This window comes from Hibiscus syriacus, unplaced genomic scaffold, assembly GCF_006381635.1.
Source record: "Hibiscus syriacus cultivar Baekdansim isolate YM2019G1 unplaced genomic scaffold, ASM638163v2 tig00111161_pilon, whole genome shotgun sequence".
NCBI lineage: Eukaryota > Viridiplantae > Streptophyta > Magnoliopsida > Malvales > Malvaceae > Hibiscus > Hibiscus syriacus.
In genome coordinates this window covers 122,869-140,004 of record NW_024063006.1, presented here as the reverse complement: position 1 = coordinate 140,004, position 17,136 = coordinate 122,869, and the positions used below count along the sequence as shown (strand labels likewise).

Here is a 17,136-nt window from a genome sequence, read left to right as displayed (position 1 = left end):
GCTTTGTATATACTATTGCCAGCCTTTCCCTGCATATACGTTTACTATCTATTTTTTTTCAATTATAGAATGCCATTATCCTTATTTTAATCATATTTCACCCTACAATTTGTCCACATTCTACCTAATTCATTATCCTCCATTTGTTTAATAAAATAATGGTCTAATAAAACAATTATTTTCCAACCAACTTTATATCATTTCATATTTCAAACTATAAGAAATCTAACCCCATATTGGGGTGTGACAGATTGAACCGTGAATCGGTGGCCTATCCGGTCCGGTTACCTCACAAAACCGGACTGGTAATGAATCAGCTGAAAATCGGTAAAACCGGGATGAATCGGCTGAAAACTGGCAAAACCGGTTTGAACCGTCGGTTCACTTTTTTTCTTTTTTTTAAAAAATTAAACCAAAATACGTCGTTTGTTCAACGAGCCAAGTCAAATTCGAGTACTGCTGAGCTCGACTCGAACTCGAAAACTTTAAAAGGAAGCTCAACTCGACTAAAAAAACTCACGAGCTAAAAATTATCAAGTTCAACTCAAACTCGAAATATAATATTAAAACTTGAACTCGAAAAGGCTCGAACTCAAAAAAAAATTAGAAGTTCGATTGAAGCCTAAAATTTGAGCTCAATTAAAGCGAAAGAATAGTTCGCTCTGTGCTCACCAAAAAGCTCAATGATTTTGAATGTCAAATTACCTCTATTATTTATAGAAGTAAGTTGGGATGCTCTTCTATGTTTCTTAGCCATGAGGGATTGTTTTTTTTTTAAAAAAAAACAAATCAAATGACATCATTTGTTATGATTTTTTTAAGCTTCAATTTTATTTTTTTGATTATAGTTATATAATTATATTTATTATTTAATATGTTTTACCTTAAATATTATATTGTAGTTGATTTGAATCATTTTGTTTCACTTGATTTTATGATTTTTAATTTATATATATTATGACTTGTGATATTTTTATACCTTTTAATATTTTAAACTTAAAAAAGGTATTACATATATATTAATATTGCTTTGAATATTATGTAAAATAAAAAAAATATTATTTTATATAAAATCCAATTCAACTGCGATTGAATCCGATTGAACCAATGAATCAGTACCTTTACCGGTTCAATGTCCGGTCCGATCTTAAAAACATTTGATAAATACACACATACGACATACCCTCAAGTCTCAAAGTCAAAGCTATCTTGTATGCTACCATTTTCACCACTATCAATTCCTTGTGCGATGTCGTATTGCAATGACTCCCATCGACAAAGATCATATCGGTTTAACCAAAGTACGAAAAACAAAAATCAACGGTGAGTCGAATCTTTCAAATCAGTCAACAACCTGTACTAAAATAAAAGGATTTTACGGTAAAAGTGGCATATGAGGATTATATCAAAAAGTTAGATCAAAGATTCTTCAAGACATTTCTCCAATGTAAAAGTGTTGGGGGGGGGGGGGAAAGTAAAAAAAAGAAGAGTGAACTTTATGGAATCAACAACTTGAATCCTAATGGCCCTCGTTTTCTTTGTTTTATACCCTCAAAAAATAATAATAATCTGCTCAGCTAATTTTGAAGAAATTGAATCATGGTTTCACATCGGCAGCACCTTGACGGCCGCCTATTCCATTCTGATTTACTCGTTGATAGTTATCTCCGTTCCATCCACCCGAACCCTTTGGTCGTCCTGAAAATTCTCCCTGGTTTCTGAATTCGCCCCTGCCATAGCCTCCTCGGCCACTGCCAAAGTTACCCCGCCCCCTGAAATTCTCACTCCGAAACCCAGCTTTACCTGAAGCATACCTTCCTCTTCCAGTCCCGGTACCACTCCCGGTGCTACCAGCTGCAAAAAAAAGTGCAGGTTCTCAAAGTTGTCATCCTAGATGGATATAGAATATCCACGACCACATCATGCAAAATTAAATTGAACGTCTTGCACTATAGCTATGTTTTGAAGATCATGCCTTTTCCTAAACTTGCTTCTATTATTAGATGGACTAAAAGTTTGGTTTGGGCAAATGAAATAATGAAATTTTGATAAATTTCAGGATCAAAATTCTAAATTTTGAATTACCTCGATTATTAGTCCTCTTTTCTTCCACAGCAGCTTGACGGTCCCCGATGGTAATTGGTGAAGCCTGGAATGCAAGAGCACAACAATAAATTCAAAGATACAACCATATGGAAACACAGAAGGGAGGCTGACTGAGAATAACAACGAATTATATAAATACTTCTTAGATTATCGTAAAAAATCAAGGTCCCTCAGTACTATCTAATTATGTTCTGCAACGAAAACACAGTGATGCAGTTGAGAAAGATGCAAAAATAAGGAATGAACGGTAATCTAAAGTCTAAACCTTTGATTTAGGTTAATTCCTTCGAATTGTAGACCCAGAAAGTGCATAAAATGTGAAATTTTTGCAACATCCATAAAACAGTTTAAAAATTAGTAGGTTTAAGCTTTTGGATTTTCCAACATATTCAGCAAGGCTGCAAATTGGTGCAAACTGAAAGTGACTGATATAAGGTTAAAGAAAATAAAAGATCTAAATTACAGAAACCATTACAAGGTCCAGGATTCATTTCTATCATTCTATATACTGTCTAAGTAGCAGAAGAATAAAAAGACACCAGATCAAGGGGATTTATTCTATCAGACCAGCTGATTTAATTATCTTCGCATACAGTAGGGTTTTCTCGAATAAATGTCTACAAAAGTTCAAATCAGATTCATTTCGAGTGGCCAAAATCCCATATTCACATTATCTAACCCATACTGTCATTTAACATTGACCTGGTTTTGGGCTTTATTTCTGGATTTTTATCATTCTGAAATAGTGCTTTGTTTGAGGTCAAGGGTAGGGGTGCTTAATGAGTTGAGCAGCTCAAACTCGACTCGGTCAAAACTTGATAAAACTCAACTCGGGTTGACTCGACTCGAACTCGAGACCTAAACGAGTTGAGTTAAGTTGAGCAAAGTCCAACTTGACTCAATAAGTTCGTGAGTAGCTCGTTAATTTTTTAGTAGTTATCTTAAAAATTATTTCATTCAAAAAAATTACTAATTTACTAATAAATAATAAAAAATGATAAATTGCTAATCTATTAATTATCTAATAAACAACGAAAAACTAAATTATTAATATTTTACTACACTAAAAATCAAACCCTATTTATTATTTTAATATATTTGTAGATTGTTACTTTGGAATTTAGACTTTGAAAATGCATCATACACTCCTTTGATAATTTTTTTTTGTTAAATTTATTAATTTATGTTATATTAAACTCTGTATAGTGTATTAGTAGATTTTACCTATAGTTAAGAAAATAAGGTAAAAATTTCAGTGAGCTTAACGAGCAACGAGCATCAAGCCTAACGAGCAATGAGGCAAACAACGAGCAAACGAGTTGAGTCGAACAACAAAATTTTTTAACGAGCAAGAGTCGAGCACAACCCAACTCGCGATCGACTCGCTCGATAAGCACTCCTAGTCAGGGGAGGGGGCGTTGACATGATTGTAAACATCAAGACAGCTTAACCTCAGGAATAAATTATTTATATTTTCGTTCAACATTAAAGTAGTGGTAATTATTCGGGAGAAACTTAACAGAACTTGTCTGACACATGGTATGCATTTGTTAAAGAGTCTTTATTAACTGTTGTCAGGTAAGTGATTTAATGGAAGAGCAACTTATGTTAGTGATCATACCTCAAGTGCACTCTGCACTGAACTTGCATTCTCGAATTCAACAAAGCCGAATGTGAATCCTTGCTGTAGGAGGAAAGAAATACAAAAAAAAAAGAGTAAGAACCAACACCTTGAACTTGAAATGTCAAATGTCAACTAGGAATGGGAACTGGAGAAGCTCAAATCATTAACTTAGTCAACCTTATTGCTTCTGACTTGGATGCCATTGCGCTTAATGGGCCCAAATTTTTTGAATGCCACCTCAAGTTGTGCAGGTGTTGCAGTGTAAGGCAAGTTCCGTACATATATGGAGTGTCCTTCAGCTTTCGTAAGAACAAAGTAAATGAGATTTATACTTAAAACAAAAAAGAATATGTATCAAGATAAATCAAATAGAAAAATACGTATGACACATAATTGATATCTTTATTCATTGAAAACAATAAAGGTATATATCTAATTTCATTGAAAAAGATAAATGTGTTGCTATTATTATCCAATAGTACATAAATGAAGTTGGCAATTACCTTCCTCATTGTCATTGCTGCTTTCAGGTGCATTATCATTGTTAGGCAATGCTGCCTCGATGGCTGGAGCAGGATTTGCAGAAACAATTGAGTGTGGTTCTTTAGATGCCGCCCTCACATTATTGGTAGGAACATAGACCGAAGTAGATGATGTATGACTTTTCACTACTTTGACCTAATACACATTTCGGTAAATTCAGTAATAAAAATAAAAGGACCATCAAGTCATGACAGAAAAAGAAAAAAACCAATTGACATAAACTCACAATTGAAGCGTATGATTTCTTAGGAGCATCCTCTAAAACTGCAGGAGCTGAATCAACAGCCACAACACTCTCACTATGAGTTGCAATGTTTTGAGGTTCAACAACTTCTTCTTCAACAACTGATCCTTCCTCCTTGTCTGAAGGGTCAAAACCTCATCACCATTATTAATATTTTCATCTTCCAGGCAAGTTAATGGTTCCTCCGCAAGATTGTCATGAGTTGGCTCTGGAAGAAAAGGTAATTCCATAATTTGAGTGTAAAGCAAGTATATAAACATAATTCATAAAGTGAGAGAATCAAGTTAAACCTGGCTCTGGTGCCAAGGCAGGTGTTGAAGCCTGTTCACTGATGCCATTAACTGGAACAGAGTTTTGCAACTCTTTGTCCTCAAAATATCTGAAAACATCATTTAAGACAAAGTAACCTTTGTCTTGTGGAGCTAGAAAGAAGGTTTGTGTGAATTTCCTTCTCACATTGTCCTTTCCGGTTAAGCATCCAGTTACCAGTACAATGACCCCTTTCTCAAAAGAGTCTTGAGCATCTGCAGTTTTAATCTCTGCTGTATAGTCCTCGTAATTCAGCGATAGGACCTTCTCATTGATTGCCTACTCAAAAGCAAATATAAAAGCACTCATCAACCAAAATATGTTTAAGCTATGTTACAAGGGAAAAAATCTATTCAAGTCCAATATATGAGCCTCCACAAACATACACTTCCGAAAATATCCATTAGGACCATTACTACAGTTAAAACTATGGACTTATAGATATATAATGCTTCTCCCAAGGTTTCCCATACTTTTTAAAACTGAATTCATAATAACAATCATTACAAAGTTTCGGTAATTATTCTCAAAGAACTTGTCATTTACAGAAATATGCATGTATTTTGAATTATCGATGACAATATGCTAGTGCCTAGTCCTGTTAGAAGTTATCCCAACTCCCAATGCAGGCTTACCTGCATGGTTGTTACTGTTGTCATGTTGCCATACACATCTGGCCGACTTAAACAACTTGAATCTTGATAAAATCTATGCACAAGATTCGGCGATTGGTGAAGAATATGGTAATACTGCTCAACGAAAGCATTTCCAACAAGTTGAGCACTAGGCGTGCCGGCAGGATTTCCTTCCTGCATGGCCATCTGCACATAGTTTCGATGAAATAAATCAATAGAAAGTCAATATCCACAGCCAACTATAATATCACAATAAAGTATGAGGATTACTGTCCTGGTTTTTTACCACAACATGAAAGAAAAATACTTACTACAATAGCATCTAGAAAAGACAGTAAACATAATAGAAACAACGAACAAGATATACGAAGTACATAGAATAGTCAAAAGTTCACTAACAAAATACAATATATTCAACCTCCTAGACAACTTTAACCAACATGAAGTAGAACATGAACAGAGATGTAAGCGTGAAAACCATTTTCACCATAAACGAGTAATTTGATAGTTCTTCATATAAACTCTAAACTATTAAACACTATACCAACAATTCTGAAGCAATTCAGAAACCCCAAAGCTAAAACAAGTGATCAAACAAACCCATCACTGGAAATTAGATTTTTTAAACACCAAAAACACAAGGAAGCAGTTATTTATATCTAAAAACAATTAACACGAAGATTCAGAAAGATTATAATTATAATTACAATGATAACAAACGTTTAATCAATAAAAGATGGAAAACCCAGAAAACCCTTGATAGAAAAGAAGAGTATGAAGCCAATTTAATAACCAAATTGAGGTGAAAGTCGGGATCTAGCGGTTGATAGGCAGATCAATCGTATATAAAAAGATCAAGCAGAGATCAAATGGCATTAAAAGGAAAGGAAAAGTTAAGATCAGAAGTACCTGAATCGCGGGGGTGATTTGAGAGAGAAATCTGAGCTTTGAAAGAAAGCAGAGAGAGAGAGAGAGAGAGAGAGAGAGAGAGAGAGATGCCCAAAGAGAAGGAGAGTATGCCTGCAAAGTAGGAATTGAAGAAACAGCAGCAAGGCTGACGAATATATATATTGAAATTGTTATATTATTTATTACTATTAATACTATATTATTAATGGTTAAATTTATTATTATATCAATTAAAATTATATAAAATTGATTAAAAAAACTATTTATTTTTTAATTTTAAAATTAACATAAAATAAATTATTATTATTTTTAGAGAATTTTTTCTTAATTTCAAAAATTAAAAGGTGCTTAATATACAGTTTTGCAATTTTCTTCATAGGACATATTTACATCCGAGTAAACTTTAAGAAATCGCATATAGTGGGCTAACCCAGAATACCAAAACGCCTTTCCAATAGCCACGGAGTATTGACTTTAATGGGCCTCCACACTTTTACAAAAGCCCATTGTTCTGTGTGAAATTATTCAAAACCCATTGCACATGCAATTGTTTGAAAAGACACGTGATGTTCGGAATTATATGATAGTCGGTAACTGGTCGTCAGGTTGAGATACAGTCGAGTGGAGATTCGGTAGACTGTAATGGTTGAAAGAATAACGGTCGATGTGGGTATAAGTATTGAAATTATGATTTTTAAAGTTTTGGGTTTCTTCTAATATGTGAGAAAATTTTGAGTTTTTTTATTATAATTTAAAGTTTTTTATTTTAAATAAAATTTTTAAATTTATATAAGTGCGACATATTCCACTTAACGGTCGTTACGGTTGAAGCACTTGAAATGATAACATTTGTAACATTAAAAATCTGAATTGACCGAAAAAAAAGTATACACTTAAATATTTTTTATATTGTGCCTAGAAATAATTTTGTTAATTTTTTAAAATTTTCATATATTCATATAATCTGTTATTAGATATTAACTCAAATTTGAGTTAGAATTGAGTTGGATTTGTCAATTATTCTATTGATTGGAGATTACTTGGTAATTAAGTTTATTTAGTTAAGAATTCTTATGAGATAAGAATTCTTGATGACTAAGTATTTGATTATATAAATAGATAACATGTCTTAGTCTTTAGAATAATGAGATAATTATTTTAGAGAGATATAACCCTTTCTGTAGTTTCTATAACTTTTGAGATTTATTTTTTATTAAGAGAAAGTTTTCGAATTTTAAGATATACACGAGATACAATGTATTTGTACTCATCGTAGTTAATAGTGAATTTTGAGATTATTTTTCTTTTTTTATGTTGATATGTCTTAATCTCTAACCTAAATGCATTCAAATATCTAATTGAATATATATATTTTAAATAACTTAATTAATATCATTATCATTACAACATCCAAGACACGAATTCAAGTGCATTTAGATATCTATTTTTTTTAATTTATGAGTAGAGGAAAATTTAAATAGTTTAAACTTTATTGCATCAAACCTTATAGGGCTAATATAAGTTGTATAATTAGAATTAAGATCAGTATGATAAGATGATTAGTGTGATGATCAAACCTTTGAACCACCCATCTAATTGCAACCCAACACAAGTATGGTACATAGCCGTCCTATTCTACAGATCCTATAATAATATCTTATATACATAATTTGATGCCTGATTAAAAGCTAGGTTTTCTTTTTTAATTTTTTTCTCGGCGAATATGATTAAAAAAGAGAATTATACAGGTCTAACCCTGATTGAGAGTCTCGTTAAAAATCTCCTTAAATCTAAGTGGAGGGAAAGAGTGCTACTCAACCCGGAATGACAGAAGGAAACACAAGAACAGCAGTGTACAACCAAAAATAAAACGCAACGTACTGCTGCACTAAATTACTGAAAAACGGAACCAATATATATTTTTAATATTATTTTACATAAATTTATCATTTCTTCACAATATATATATTTTTTCTTCAAAATTTACCCCCGCAGTAATTAAAACACTTGAGAGGAAGACATTGAATATAGAGAAATTACAGGTGCGTTGCATGCATGGCCCGAATGCAGCAGACTGCAGTCTTTGCTTCTACTTTTATTACCAAAACTGATAAATAATTTTGGGACCCCCACGCATAAACTCCGTGTTTTTTACTATCCTTAACATCCGCTGTTTTCACCCATATTTATTAAACATTAAGAACTTTATATCAATTATCATAGAAACATATTAATATTAAAAGTAATTGTGAGAACAGACTTGTGTAACAGGTACTTTTTTCAAATTATGTTAAGCATTCTATATTTGAAACCAATCAATAATAAAAACAAAAAGTAAAATAAAATAAAATAATTACACCATTCTAAATATTTTCTTTTAACCAAGGGCTTGTAGCTTCATCTTTGAAAATGATATCATAATAAAAATATATGGAAAATATAGGAATATGTTCATAAACGGATGTAAGATTTTATATTAGATGATGAACTTTTAAAATTTTAGAAGGAGACAAACTTATGAAATTTTAAGCGAAAAAATATCTGAAACATTTAATAATTTCATATTTTCACGAGGCAATTGCCCTGATCACCAATTCGGTCCATTCTTGAATGCGCATGCGAGGGGTAGGCGAAAGTGTTGAAGTCTTGGGAGGGTGAAGAAGACTGAAGAGAGAGTGAGGTTCACTACTTTGTGAACAGCGGCTGCCTAACTTTTGTTTAATAATTGAACCATTTTTGCATGCTTTTAACTCCTTTTTCGTCTTCTAGGGTTTGCCGATACTGCTTTCGCTGGCAGTTAGGAGACTCATAATAACTCCATCACCAGACCAGAAAATGACGTCTCATAAACCTATACTCAACTACTACTACTACTACACCAACAACAAATACATGTACATTACGTAAACTCTTTCATTTCTTAGTATTTTAAAATATTTTTTAATTAATCACTGATATACAATCTATTGATCGATTAATTCAGATCGAGTACTACAAAAGCAATGATGACCCTTCCAACCCAGTTTTCTCCACTCACAAGCGTCATGGTTCGAACCCTTAACTTTACTTAAAGAATTTAGTGTCTCATCCCATTAGACCAACTGATTGTTGGTAAAAATATTTTTAATTCTATCCTGTCTAAATTCTTCACATATTTAGTGTTGTCTTGGTGTGTTTTCACATATTTTTCATGTTTTGTACTCAAATTATGTTTATTTTTTGTGCTATTTTCATGAATAATTTTATGTTAATATTTTGTTTTATGTAGGTTTTGATGTGTTCGTATTATTTTTATTTTGTTTCATATTTTAGTTTATGACATAAATACTTAGGAGATATATTCTAACAATATAAAATTTAACATATATGTCTCATTTATAAACATAAATGGATGTCTCTTGTTCCCATATGTAAAAGGATAAGGAGGAGGTAAGATAGTAGGCTGCCCCCAACACTAGGTTGAGAGCAGCTTCCGTGAGAGACCTCCAAATTATAAAATTCCCTCAATGAGACTCGATCCCACGACCTCAAGATTAAGAACCTTGTGCTCTACCAACTGAGCTGGATGGTCATAATCCAAATGAACACTCCATTATTGTTCCTTTTTCATTATTTTTTCTCTGTTTCCTTTTTAACAAATATATCATTTTTTATTATCAATAATCAATAACTAATCACGATGATGATTATGATAGTCGAGACCATTGTGTGCCGTTGAAAGTGACAATATGCTAATTATATACTCTAAATTATTATTATTGTTGTAGTTAATTTTGATCTAAACAATAACTAGTATATTTATTTAAGTCTAATTATATTATAATTAATCGTTATGGTAGGTGCAAATTATAGATTTAGTTTATTTATTTTTTCAATTTCATCGTTTTTACTCATATTATCATTACCAACTTTACTTGATGTGCATACATATGTACCCACACATTAGTTTGCACACTTTACGTTATGCGGGTTTAGAAAGGAACAATGGATCGTGTATAAAATTGCACTATATATAATAAGTATAGAGTTCAAATCATGAACGTAAGTATATTTTCTCCTTATTTATAAACTTTAAGGAAAAGAAGGGTGGCCTCATGCTATTAAATATGCTTTTAAGTTGATTAAACACATTTTGACGTCTGGGTTAGGTAGTCATCTATTATGCCTTCTTCCGATAGAAAAAAAAACAAACAAACAAACAAAGTGTGTATTCTTATGATATAAGCTTTTGTCAATCAGAAAATCGACATTAACACCTCAAACAAAAATTATAGATGCGGGGATTTTTGTAATGTATTATTCTTTTCCTTTGATTATTGTTTAATCGAAAGTGATATTAATCTTGATGTTGGTTGCTCACAATGGCACTAATTAGATTTTTTTTTGTACTATGTCATTTAATTTCTTTTCTTTTTTGAGTTTTTTTTCTTCCAATTTTGAAGAAGAACTTTTGTCCTTGTATCACACTTTTTCTTTGCTCTTTTGATACGCTTTTTTGCACACATTTGCGTCATTTTGATGCTCGCACAAAGACCTTCACAATATTTATTTTCTGATTGGTTTGTTGGTGATCACATGTAGTCATATCCCTTATTTGGTAAAAGATTGCTTGCCGATTTAATAAGAATTGCGTAGCGAAATAGCCTGCCAGATAGTTTTGTTCCCTCACCACTCCTTTATCACTTCGTAAAACGTTTTGTTCGACAGAGACAATGGATTTTAATGAAGGTTACTGTGTTCTTTTGATGTTGGACAAGATTCTCAAGAGAATGTTTCGTTTTTTCTTCGTATCTTTGGTTTTAATATTTTTTATATGAGTTTTTTTGTGTGCGACTATTGTCCCTATTTTTCTCTCTATGCTTAGGTGCGTTGTAATTTTGATTCCTTCCATTATTTTTAGTAACAAAATCTATTTGTAATTATTTAAAAAAAACATGTATTTTAAGCATTAATTGAGTGATTTCGATGGTTAAAAAAATGTTGTTATCTTTAAAGGTTACATGTTCGATACACACGTTTATAATATATGTGTGCATTATTAATAATTAAGAAAAATTCTAAATAAATAATATCTTGTAATTATTCTAAATTATTTTAAAAAAACACATTTTTTGGATTTGCAATCGCAATCCACTGATTTTGTGCCACCATTTCAGAAAAAAAAATGTTACACTTTTGCATGTGCATTCAATAGATAAGTTGACGTTTATTTATTTCATTTTTTTTTCAACTGTGTTTATTCAAGGGGAAAAAAATAAAAGAAACTCGACAGTAATGCAATTGAAGCCATTAAATCTTGATTTAATACAATTACTCGTAATACGTTACATTTTCGTTTAATTCGAGTTTTAAATCTCAATGTTTATACTTAATTTTATATTAAAATTATTTTACATAATATTTTTTAATAATTTATAATATCTCATAATTTTAAATTAAAAACAATTATCAAAGTATATTAAAAATTTACAATCTCCAGACCTAATTTATATCGAAAGTGGAACAGTGCATGGAAGTAGTTGAGGTTAATAGATTGGTCATAAAGTAAAGATAGATTTATCAAGAAGTAAAAGGGGATTTAATTAGCCGATTAGGTAATTATTCACATTAATAGATGAGAGCCAGTCTATAGCTGACTATTAAACCCTAATTACAATTAAATAATTTTTCAATTGGAACTTAGGTATATCTTGATACTGGACTGGAGGAACCACTTCTGACTTAAACTTTTCGTAACCAAAAACTATTACATAGCTTTCTTAACATAAAGGGAAGACATGGTAATTGTTCTAGAGTTTTGGATTTGCTAGTCACTTGGCCATAAAGTATACTTTCATTGGCTCATCGTACAAAACTAGGAATTTATACAATATCTACACCGAAATGAAAATTTTCAATAATTTTTCTAACCAGACGAAGCCAGGATTCCAACTCAAGGGTATAATCAACTATGAAAAATGAGAGAATAAAGTATAATTAATCATAAAAAATGATGGGATAAATTCAAAATAAACTAAAATTAGTAGCTCTAATATATGATTTACCATATATTTTCTAATAAAAAAATGAGGACAATGGTGTCCGGGACTAGGCATAGCTTCGTTCCTACCCCTAACTAGATTCGCTATAACCCTCATATCTTACAACTGAAATATCTCTGAAACTGATACGGAGAAAAACATTAATACACCTAAGTTTATTTTTAAAACCTAGAAATAAAATCAATAAAGATGACATAAATCTTCAACAATACAAAAAAACAGAACACCAAATTATAAAACTCGACACAAACTTGAAACCAACACGCGAATGTAACCAGAAGAATCAAAGACTCGTAATACCCATCTAAAAACACAAACTCCGACACCCTTTTCATTTTTGTTATATATAAATATATGTGTGTTATCCCTTTAAATTTGGAGATCAAAACAATGAAGTAAACATTGGAACTTCCCGATGAGAAGAAGTTTAATGGCAGTAGAATGACCCAACAAGGTGTGTTTGAAATCTGGGAGCATTTTTAATCCAAAAAATTATGTAAGAAAATCAAAGCAGTGCACGTCCTTTCTCCTGATGCCATTTCTCCCCTCCTGCAAAGACAGGGATAACTCATCACAGATTTCTGTTTATGTGATTAAATCAATAATAGAGTCTTGAAGGGATCGATCGTTGACTTCGTCTCTTAATTCATCACTTGTAATTTGCTGCATAAATTCTATTCGTATTGAATATTTTGCTGTAAAGCTCTGATAGTGCAGGTTCATAGGGCTCATCAAATTGTTAGGGTCTTCTTTTTTTCCTTGTTCCGATACAAATATGGAGATTTAAATGTTCAGCTTTTCAACTGCTGCAACTGTAAGCTATCTCTGAAACTTAGCTATTATGGCTTCTGGTTTTACTACAGTTTTTTTTGGGGGGGGTATTAACAAATTCGAGATTTATCAGTAGATTCATGCAATCATTTTTCAATAAATCAAAATTTCAGAATCAGCACTTATGCAACTCAGGTCATATTCCATTTCCCTAAAGTTCAGATTATCAAGAAATCATTTGCAAACTGAAGTTAAATCGACTGAGGAAAATGTATAATATTGTATTCGATATAAGTTTACAAGGTCCAACCTGTAGCTTGCAAATCTCAGTGCTTCCTTAGATCGAGTGGTCCTTGTTGAAAGAAGCTATACATACGTGTATATATATATATATATATATATAGATATAGAGAGAGAGAGAGAGAGAGAGAGATTGGTCCCTCCTCTACAAGGTATAGGTAAGTAGACAGTTATCTCTATAATGTAATTTTCCTAACCAGAACTTTTGAACCCCACAATATTCTGATAAAGCATTTGGTTCCATTTTAACCTAATTCTGCTTAAATTTCCTTTTCTTTTCTGGTTTTAACTTTTCAATGTAGCATAATTATATATATAAGTTGGAAAGTGGAATTTAAGCAAGCTAGGCATGCATTATATAAAGCTATTCTAGTTGCAGTAAAGCATAAGCCTTCTTTTCTAGTATGTATTGAATGGTCCCAAATATGTAAATTTGTGAAGTTAGACTTTCTACTTTGTGTGCTATTCAAAGCATGATGAAATAATGTAGATGACCAAGAGATGTGGTGCAATAATTAAACCAGTGATTGTTCAGTGTGTGGTATACTATGAATTATTTGAATCTATATTATTCGGATTTGAGATAATATATTTAATAAGATAACTTCGAAGATCGATGTGTCGGCTCGCGTGATGCCACATGGACATAGATGTGCCGCTGCTTTTCCTTTTTACATTAACATCCATCATGTCTGCAGTGGAATTCCAAGCATCTTTATCTTTCTCCCAACAGCTGTGTTTTCTTCTTCTTTTTCTTTTTGTTAGGTTTCTTCTCAGCAGAATTGTTCTTTAAGCGTTTGAAAGCTGAAATGAGCTTTCCATCTCCATTGCTGTCTCTGCAACTTTCTCGTACTTCAAGTTCCTTACGCTTCTGAAGTATTGTCGAGAAAGAAGACAAACTAGACCCGTATATATCTGCTGGAACATTTGCATCTGTTACAATTTTATGTAAGTTTATCATATGCATCGATCTGGGTTTTTTTAGGGCAAAAACTGGTTTTGTTTGATTCCCAAACTCATCTTTTGTTGGAACAAAAAAGGGAATTTCTTTGATTAACTTATAATAGTTTCAATTGCCTTTAAATTTGTTTTTGAAAATTTTACCCTAGTTTTAAACCCTAACTTTACTTGGTTAAGAAGCATGAAGATAGGGCAAATCTTACTTTGATCTTTAAACTCAATTTATATGTATATGAAGAAGCATGAAGTAGGGCAAATTGATTGTCTGACGGCTGCTTTCATATTATCTTCAGCTTGATAATCATATATTTTATGAATGATGAGAGGAGTAAGATGATCTCGAGTTCAAGGGAAGCAAAGCAAGAGGGTGAAACCAATGACGGCGGTGGCGGCAGCAAGTTGTCGAAGGGGCCATCATCATCAAGTTCAAGGCAGTGGTCATCGTTTAGAAACCCAAGGATTGTGAGAGTTTCGCGTTCTTCCGGAGGCAAAGATCGGCATAGCAAAGTTTGCACGGTAAGGGGATTAAGGGACCGGCGTATTAGGCTTTCGGTGCCAACGGCTATTCAATTATACGATTTGCAAGAGAGGCTCGGTGTTGGTCAGCCGAGCAAGGTGGTGGATTGGTTACTTGAAGCTACTAAAGATGACATCGATAAGCTCCCTCCGCTTCAAATGCCTGTGGGATTTAATCAGTTTCATCAGCCATTGTTGGTTCCTCATGAATTGAATAATCCTCCATTTTTCGATCCGAATTCGATGTTGATGAAAGATGGTGAAGATGAAGATCAGAGAATAGGAGCTAAAAGAGATAAGGGGAAATGGATCGATCATGGAAATCATGGCGGAAATATTGAGGATCGTCATCAAAGGGATTTTCCATTAACCACTCATAATTCCCCATTTCCTGGATTCCTAAACAATGGTGTGCCTTTGAATTCATATTATCATTGGGAGCCTCCAAATCTGTCTTTGTCTCAGTTCGGACACAATGGATTAATGGCTCCCCAAACCGAAAACTTCTTCAACGGTAACACGACGAGTGTCTCATTGCCGTCTTCGTCGTCATCGACGGTTCCAGCGACGACAATGGCTTCATTTTTCCACACGTATCCTCCATACAGCTCGAATCCAGACGGAAATGCCAATGATTCTAGGCAAATGAATTATCTGCAATTGTTGAGCTCAAATTTTCTATCCAGTTCCGTCACGATGAGTTCGATGAAACCTTTTCATACACAAGATGATGAAAATCAAGGAGATGATCCAAATGATACAGATTGCAGATGAAGGAATGATTGCTTGAACTGCATTTCATGCAGAAAAAGTTGAGATCATATTACAATAAAGGTCCTTAGATTTATATATATCAACAAGGAGAAAAGATGGAGCAGTGGCAGTGATTTTCAATTAGTTCTTCAGGTGGATTAATTAAATCCATAATGCAGCAGGTAAGAATGCTTAATACTTGTGCATTATAGAGTTTTTCATTTGGTAGTTGATTTGTACTTTGCATTATATGTGATTCTAATGTTTTAATTATATATATATATATATAGGTATGTATGCATGCATGTATAAGCCATGCATGTTGAGTAACTGCATCTTTGTCATGAAAATTAGCATTTATATGAAGAAATGCTCCTTGTTATATATGACATGCATATATCACATAATTAGTATTAATTACTTGTCAACTGAGTTTGTGATTCAGAGACAAAATATTTTTGAAAAACAAAGTTTTAATTGAAATTGTATTTAAAATTCAAGTCTCAACTTATATAATTTATTTTTTCAGTTTAGAAGCTCCTTTATGTATAAAACTTTAATTTAATTGTATAAATTTTAAGATCAATAAGTGAAAATAAATTATTGAAATTATCTTTTTTATTTTTTCATAATTTATTTATTTATTAACATTAATGTTAGTAGAGCAAAAGGTTATTAATCTTGAGGTCGTGAGATCGTGTCCCATGGAGGGTATTTCATAATTTGGAGGTCTCCTACGGAAGCTGCTCTCAACATAGTGTTGGGGGCAGCCTACTATCTTACATCCCCCTTACCTCATTACATATGGGAACAAGGGACATCTATTTTTTTTAATGTTAGTCATCCATTTTTACTTATCTAACAATTACCACTACATTAATGGATCATACATCATAACATATATTTTAATAAAAATATAAAATATGTTATTGTAAATAAGAGAAAATGACGTATAAGTAGGGATGGTTATGGATTGGATCGGATTTTTGGCTCATCTGAATTTAACATGAAAAAATAAACCCCTTTACTCGTTCCCAACCTGGGTTTAGGAATGTTACACCCGACCCAAAATCCAACCCAGTTTTTTAGGTGAACTCAAACTCGACCCTACACACGTATTTTTATCAGGTAAAATAAAAACTTAATTGGAAAAAATAATAGAGTATTATTGCAATTATCCTTACATAAATAAAGGATAATTATAATATTATATCGAATCGGGTCAAAATTTTCACCATCAACTTGAATCTAACCCGACATCATCCTTCAAAAAATCCAAATTAACTCGAATTTATACTTGAATTTTCAATAAAAAAAAAATTGATCAAATCGAGTTGAAACTCATCAAACTCATATCAAATTCCTATCCCTACATACAAGTGTATAATAATTCAATTGCTACACGAACAATACGTAGGAAATAAG

At 32.3% G+C, this 17,136-nt stretch overlaps 2 protein-coding genes across 2 annotated transcripts; one reads left to right on the top strand and one right to left on the bottom strand.

Annotated features, from left to right (window-relative positions):
• Positions 1-1,507: 1,507 nt before the first annotated feature.
• LOC120155071 (nuclear transport factor 2-like) lies at positions 1,508-6,509 on the bottom strand. Its single transcript, XM_039166645.1, is given in 10 exon segments — positions 1,508-1,854; positions 2,086-2,149; positions 3,728-3,790; positions 3,908-4,029; positions 4,234-4,408; positions 4,500-4,648; positions 4,651-4,725; positions 4,808-5,105; positions 5,462-5,647; positions 6,371-6,509. Coding segments are annotated over 9 exon segments (1,389 nt in total). The 5' UTR covers positions 6,371-6,509; the 3' UTR covers positions 1,508-1,597.
• Positions 6,510-14,132: 7,623 nt separating this feature from the next.
• LOC120155056 (transcription factor TCP17-like) lies at positions 14,133-15,946 on the top strand. The gene is made up of 2 exons (XM_039166640.1): positions 14,133-14,430; positions 14,736-15,946. The coding sequence occupies exon 2, from the start codon at positions 14,755-14,757 to the stop codon at positions 15,730-15,732; it is 978 nt and encodes a 325-aa protein (XP_039022571.1). The 5' UTR covers positions 14,133-14,430; positions 14,736-14,754; the 3' UTR covers positions 15,733-15,946.
• The last annotated feature ends 1,190 nt before the right edge of the window (positions 15,947-17,136 follow it).

Excerpts from the sequence above, each read along its gene's own strand:
- LOC120155056 (XM_039166640.1), top strand. The coding sequence starts at position 14,755 with ATGAATGATGAGAGGAGTAAGATGATCTCGAGTTCAAGGGAAGCAAAG.